General features: G+C 44.2%; 2 protein-coding genes and 1 long non-coding RNA gene across 5 annotated transcripts in view; all 3 read left to right on the plus strand.

Moving 5' to 3' along the window:
- The window catches only part of Pa2g4 (proliferation-associated 2G4), a 9,810-nt gene extending 8,820 nt beyond the window's left edge, over positions 1-990 (plus strand). The window contains exon 13 of the mRNA XM_010644714.3: positions 72-990. Coding sequence (XP_010643016.1) covers positions 72-137 — 66 coding nt within the window. The 3' untranslated portion in view covers positions 138-990. The remainder of the gene's footprint in view (positions 1-71) is intronic.
- Positions 991-3,659: 2,669 nt separating this feature from the next.
- LOC104876582 lies at positions 3,660-4,825 on the plus strand. Of its 2 annotated transcripts, XR_784371.3 has the most exons (4): positions 3,660-3,708; positions 3,824-3,848; positions 4,216-4,238; positions 4,482-4,825. It is a non-coding gene; the product is annotated as an uncharacterized LOC104876582 (long non-coding RNA). The 2 variants fall into 2 exon arrangements; XR_784370.2 differs by lacking the exon at positions 3,660-3,708 and having other exon boundaries at positions 3,715-3,848.
- Positions 4,826-5,243: 418 nt separating this feature from the next.
- Zc3h10 (zinc finger CCCH-type containing 10) overlaps positions 5,244-6,201 on the plus strand; it is a 5,683-nt gene continuing 4,725 nt past the window's right edge. For both annotated transcript variants that reach the window (XM_010644713.3, XM_019210774.2), the window contains exon 1: positions 5,244-5,324. The gene's annotated coding sequence lies outside the window, so the exon portion shown is untranslated. The remainder of the gene's footprint in view (positions 5,325-6,201) is intronic.

Below are 6,201 nucleotides of genomic sequence, written 5' to 3' on the forward strand. Positions count from 1 at the left end.
CAAAAAAAAAAAAAAAAAAAAAAGGAACCAAAACTGACATGTCTTCCTCCCATCCTTGTCTTGAAATACAGGCCTCCAAGACTGCAGAGAATGCTACCAGCGGGGAAACACTAGAAGAGAATGGAGCTGGGGACTGAGGTGGGTCCCATATCCCCAGCTTGCCGCTCCTGCCTCATCCCCTCCCACTACACCCAGGCTCTGCAGAGTGCAGTTTGACCTCTCCATCCAGGACCGCCAGCAGAGCAGGGTCTCCCTGCCCCAACCCCAGTCCCCCAACTCACTCCCCTCCACTGACAACAACCAGCTCCAACTGACTGGTCTTGGGAGGCCAGGCTTCCCAGCCACCGAAGACTACTTTAAATAGAGAAAAAGAAATTGAATAATAAAATCAGGAGTCAAATTCATCGTCTTCAAGCCCCTCTTTCTAGCCTTTTCTACTATTTTGCTTGGTCAAAGTTTGTGGCCCTACAACAGAAATTAAAAACCACCATTAAAAACTCAGCTGAAATTTTTATACTACTCTGATATCAACATTTTCTCATCGGTTGTTTGGGGCTTATTTTTCCTCGTTTCACATTCCCTCAAAACTTTACCCTCACAATTAAGAGGGAGCTGTTCTTCAAAAGGTTTTTATTCCATGTGACAGATTCCAAATCTGATCCAGGCTGCCTAGTTAGGCCCCTCCCATTTTTAGGAGCTGAAGTCTCTCCATTTATGAAGAGGTTGTCATCTGTCAACTGGATCTTCACTTGTGAACCTTTTTAGTCATTTTCTTCTGCAGGGTCTTTTTTTCCTCGCCCCAGTTTTCACAAAGCTGTAAGAAGTAATCCATCTCAAGTATGCCCTATTCTCTGGAGTCAGTGGGGCCGTCTCACTCCAACTTACACAAATCTAAGCGGAAGTTCAGGTGATTTTGTTCCCTGTTTGAGATATTTTGACTTCACTTCCTTGAAGGAAAAACCAGGAACCTGAGGAATATACTGACTTGAAGAGAACTAGCTTTCTGAAACTGTGGACTTGGGTTGGATGAATTGTTGGGGGTTTATAGAAAAAGGTGACACATTGCAGTACCTCTGGCATGCTGTCCCAGGGAACTAGGGCTCCCACTGATTTACAACGTTTTTAAAACATTGAAAATGATATGGCGTTAAAATAAATTTCAATTTGCTCATAATATGCTTTTGTATGTTGCTCTTATTTGATGGAGATGGGGAGATTCAGTTGAAGTGATCAATTACAAGTGTTATTCTACCTTTTTTTCTGAGACGGTCTTGCTATGAGTTCAGGCTGGCCTCGAACTTGGAGCAAACCTGCTTCAGCTTCATAAGTGCTAGGATTATAGGTATGCATCACCTAACTCTACCTTAAAAGAGGGATTAACTTGGGTTTGGAGTGAAACAAATGCTGTATTCTTTGAAGACAGCAATAAATTATCTTGCATTTTTTTTGTTTTGTTTTTTTGTTTTTGGTACCTGGGATCAAACTTGGGTCTTTGTGCTTGTGAAGCAGGTGCTGGGACCACTGAGCTAAATCCCTGGTCCTATCTTGGATTTTTAGTCATTTTGATTTCCTAAAGTAGAAACATTACCCTTCACTGCTGACATTTATTCAGGACTAGGATAGTGTTGTAGACTATAAAACAATAAACTGCAAGTGTTTCAGGACCAGGCCAGTAGTATGAGTGATCATTTGTTAGAGGTTGGTCTTGTTTTGGTAGTGCTGGGAGAGCCAGAGAAGCACTGAGTGACATTCCTGCAGTGTCCCCACCCCTTTTAGGATCTTGCTAAATTGTCCAGGCTGGTTTTCTGCTTGGAATTCCATCTACCTAAACCTCCAAGTAGCTGGGATTATACCACACCCAGGTATACTTCATACTCTACATGTGAGGTACTGTTCTGTAAATAACCATACTGAACAAAGCTGAAGATGGTACCTGTACAATGATATGTTTTGACCACTATAAAGTACACAATAGTTGTATTGCTATAATCCTCTGCCTACTCACCCATTATTTGTGCAAACCTATATAATGTACACCAAGAATAAGTCTTAATTTAAAAATATTAGCATGGGTTCCCTAGGTAATAACAAAATGCTTTAGTGGAGATGATAATATGGGTAGCTATAAATGGATGGGAGTGGGTAATTTCTATTCTGTTTTTAATTTTTATTTTTAATTTTTATTTATTTATTTTGGTTTTTTGAGACAGGGTCTCACTATATAGTTGAGACTGACCTGGAACTCACTACATAGCCCAGGCTGGTCTCAAACTCACAGCGACCCTTCTGCCTCAGCCTCCCGAGTGCTGGGATTACAGGTGTGAGCCACCACGCCCGGCTTCTGTTTTTAATTTTTTTATGTGTCTGTAAAACAGCTCTAAAAAGTAGTTTTAGCCAGGTGTGGTGGCACATGCATGTAATCCCACCACTTGGGAGGGTGAGGCAGGATCACTGCCAGTTCAAGCCCAGCCTGAACTACATAGTGAAACCTTGTCTAAAAAAAAAAAGAAAAACGGCCCACTCTGAATAATTTAGCAAGAACATCTCAAAATAAATAAAGGCCTGGAGATATATCTGAGTATAGTAGTCCTGAGCAGCACAGGCCTGTAATCTTAGCAGTGTAGGCTGAGGGAGCAAGATCATGAGTTCGAGGTCACCCTGGACTACAAAGAAACCCTGTCCAAAAAAACAAAAACGAAAACAAAAAAAGATCTTCTATACTTACAGGTTCTTTTTAGCCTTACGTTTTCTGTAGCCGAAGCTCTGGGAATCTGCTTTTCAGAGCTCACTTGACAATACCAAGAGACTACACTTTACTTTAAAACCAAATGTTATATACTTCCTCTAGAGAAGACAACCCGATCTTGCTTCCTTCCCTTCTGTCCTTGGGTTTTTCACCTTCAGTTATAGAGAATCACCGCAGGATTTTCTGTAAAAATGATGCCTTGTGAGCAGCAAACGCTGTGACATTGTCTCAGTCATTGTGGAGAAAGACCATAGTTGGCTATTTTATTTCCGGAGTTTTAGGGAGGAAAAAAAGAGCTGCTCTAAACTCTGAAGCATTACGTCTTTCTCAACTTTCTGCTTTTCGTCCTTCCATATTCTGGAATTTTAGGACCTTTGAAAATTCCAGGGCCAAGGATCTAGCTCAGTGGTTCCGCCCCTGCCTTGCAAGCGCAATGATTCGAGTTCGATCCCTGGTACCAAAAAAAAAAAAAAAGAAATGAAAATTCCAAGATCGCATCTCCTGCAACAGTTTAGCTTAAAAAATAAAGCAAAGCAGTAAAGCAAACTAGGAATTTTTGTACAGTCCGCATCTATTCGTAACAAAATCGGCACCTATTCATAATAAAATGGAAGACTTTACTAAGAAAATTCAACTCCCAGGAAGCTATGAGCGAAGGCGGAATCATTGACATTTTCCTCTTTAGGTCTCATACTGGAAATAGATATACACACATATATTCGATGCTCTCAATAATAAGAAGGGAGAATTAGTAACTCGGATTCAAAATGTTATTTTCCAAAAGAAATCCTCAATCAACCCCTTACAAGGTATCCGAAAGCGGCCGAAAGCCACTACTACTCCAATTGGCAGCCACGCCCCGAGGGGAGGGACGGAATAGCGGAAATGACGACACTGGGCGACCCATTAAATTCCGTAGGCGGAACTTTGGCGGCCTCTCGGCTTTAGCGCCATCTTCTTAGGTGAGTTATTTCCTATGGTTTTGTTCGTGTTCCGCGTACAATCCATTAACATCTGACCTTTATATTAGCCATCATTATAGGAAAGTAACTGCAATCTCTTTGTCTTTCCCTGCAGAAACCTCTGCGCCATGAGAGCCAAGGTGAGCAGTCTTTTTAACAATGAATTTGGTAGGTCGGCGTTGGCGAGGAGGAAGATCCAGGCCAGAAAAATCCGCCATGGTTCTCAGTCACTGGGTTTTGAAGGGTGCCCAAAAAATAATAGGGAGAGGAAGCATACTTGGGGTGAAAATCAGGAGGTGGTGATTAAGTTCTGTAGGAGTGAAAGGGCGCGGGTTTAAAAAAAAACAAACGGCGAATTGGTGTTTGGTGTCGGGCGGTGTTTATTGGCCTTCGTACTTAAGAACCTATCTGGTGCTTGGCTCTGAATAGTTCACTTAATAGCCATACTGAAATCTGCTAATGAAAATCTTTTCTATTCTCTGCTGCTGTGGTCGGGTCGCTCGATAGTGGAGGAAGAAACGAATGCGCAGGTATGTTTAGATTGCCAATCCAGGAGGGGAGGGAGGGGGGCGGAGGGCCTAGGACAACGTTTGGTTTGGGATTCTAAAAACTTTAGGAGAAAGCAGTTAAAAAGTATTGCTTCGGCAGAACCAGGTATTGAACACAGGACAGAACTGTAGTGCTTGTTAAATTTAACAATATGTAGTCATTGCATGTGTAAGATAATAAAAACCCTGGGTAGTAGTGGTTACATTACCGTGTCTCCTTTTCAGGCTGAAGCGCAAAAGAAGAAAGATGAGGCAAAGGTCCAAGTAAAATAGCTGTACACTCATGGAGGCCTAAGGAGCAGAAATAAGGAATGCTGGAGGCTGAGGACGCTGGTACAAGTTGTCGGACTGCATGCTACTGTCTGGAGTGTGTTTCGAGGAATAAGAACTTCATTACCATCTGATCGCCAAGACCACCGCAGAGAGCCACCTTGTTCATGACTGAAGCAGTCCCCGTCGGTCGGTCTTTTGCCCTGGACCTGTGGCATTCCGGACTACTTCTGGTCTCAGTTATGGTCGAGTGTAACGCGTGTACAATAAATCATCTCTTCTGCTGTCAGCTGAAGAATTAAATTGTCTTTGTTCCGTGTTTTTTGGTGTGTTTTTTTTTACAATTCCATTGAATGGGGATTCTGTGTCGGTAGCTGAGCCCTATCACTACCTGTACTGTGGAAAATCATCCTACGTAGGCAACAGTCTGGGTGTATGATGTAAACTACCTCTGGCTGACAGATAAGTGACGTATACACCTAGGAGTATATGTTTTTAGGTTCCCGGACTAGTTTAAGGTAGATGCTGGAACCGCCCCAACATTTCGTGAACTCAGGCAGAGCTCCTTTGCCAGCGGCGCGTTCTTAACCGTGCTGTTAGATCCGGTTACTATGGCGACGCGCAAAGGTTGCTGGGTACTTCCCCCTGTCGCCCAGTTCGCGCACCATAGAGTATGGTTCCGGGTCCGATAGCTAGAGTGTCACTTCCGCAGGAAGCGGAAGAGCTACAGGGTGGGCGGCTCTTTGTCGAAGCTAGAGGACCGGCAGGCGGCAGCAGCAACTACGGCAGCGGCGGCAGGTGAGGGAGGCGGGAGGCTTAGGTGGAGGCCGCGCCCGGAGGGGAGGAGTCGGGGCCGGCCCAGCGGCTGGGCTCTACCGGGCCACACAAGGCCCCCCAGAACCGAACTTGGCTTGTCCACACACCCTAGAACAGACCCCCTTTTCTGACTGACCCCCGCTTTGCGAGCAAACGCCAGTTCCGTGACGTCACGGCCCTGCCCATCCCCTGAGCTTGATGTCATCTAGAGCTACCTCTCCCGGCTTCACTTTCTGCTTCCTTAGTGTCCTAGTCACCTGGTCCACAGCTGTGTTCTAGTGGCACTGCACCGAAGACTTGTTGCCGGGAAATTGCTAGGACTTCGAAAACTAGGTTGTTGGAAACAGTCACAATCACCTTCCCCAAGTATTAACTGCCATCCCACTGCACTGCGAGTTGCTGCTCTTGTACTGCTCCCCATTTGGTGTTCCTGACACTTTAGGCCGGACTCTTAGCCCCACATCCTCTTTCATCTTGAGGCAGGTCTTCCCCTCACCCTCTGTTCTTTTTTTTTTTTTTTTTTTTTTTTTTTTGGTACCGGGGCTAGAACTCGGGTCCTTGTGCTTGCAAGGCAGGCTGTGGAACCTCTGAGCTAAATACCCCATCACCCTCTGTTCTTTGAGGACTAATTTTCCAACCCATTCTCCGAGCCTTTACAAATCAGTTCTATATATATCCCTTACTCTTAACTGACGACTTTTCTTTTGACACGTAAAATTCAGTTTAAACCCTTAAAGAACCCCTTAATCTCCCAAATATTTTGCTGTTTTGTCAGATTTCATTCTTATTTATGATAGTAACCCCATAGCCCTCCACTCTTACTCCTTATCCCACCCAAGTGTCTTTTTTTTTTTTTTTT

The sequence above is a fragment of the Fukomys damarensis genome, unplaced genomic scaffold (assembly GCF_012274545.1).
Source record: "Fukomys damarensis isolate Sample0158 unplaced genomic scaffold, DMR_v1.0_HiC HiC_scaffold_15, whole genome shotgun sequence".
Classification (NCBI taxonomy): domain Eukaryota; kingdom Metazoa; phylum Chordata; class Mammalia; order Rodentia; family Bathyergidae; genus Fukomys; species Fukomys damarensis.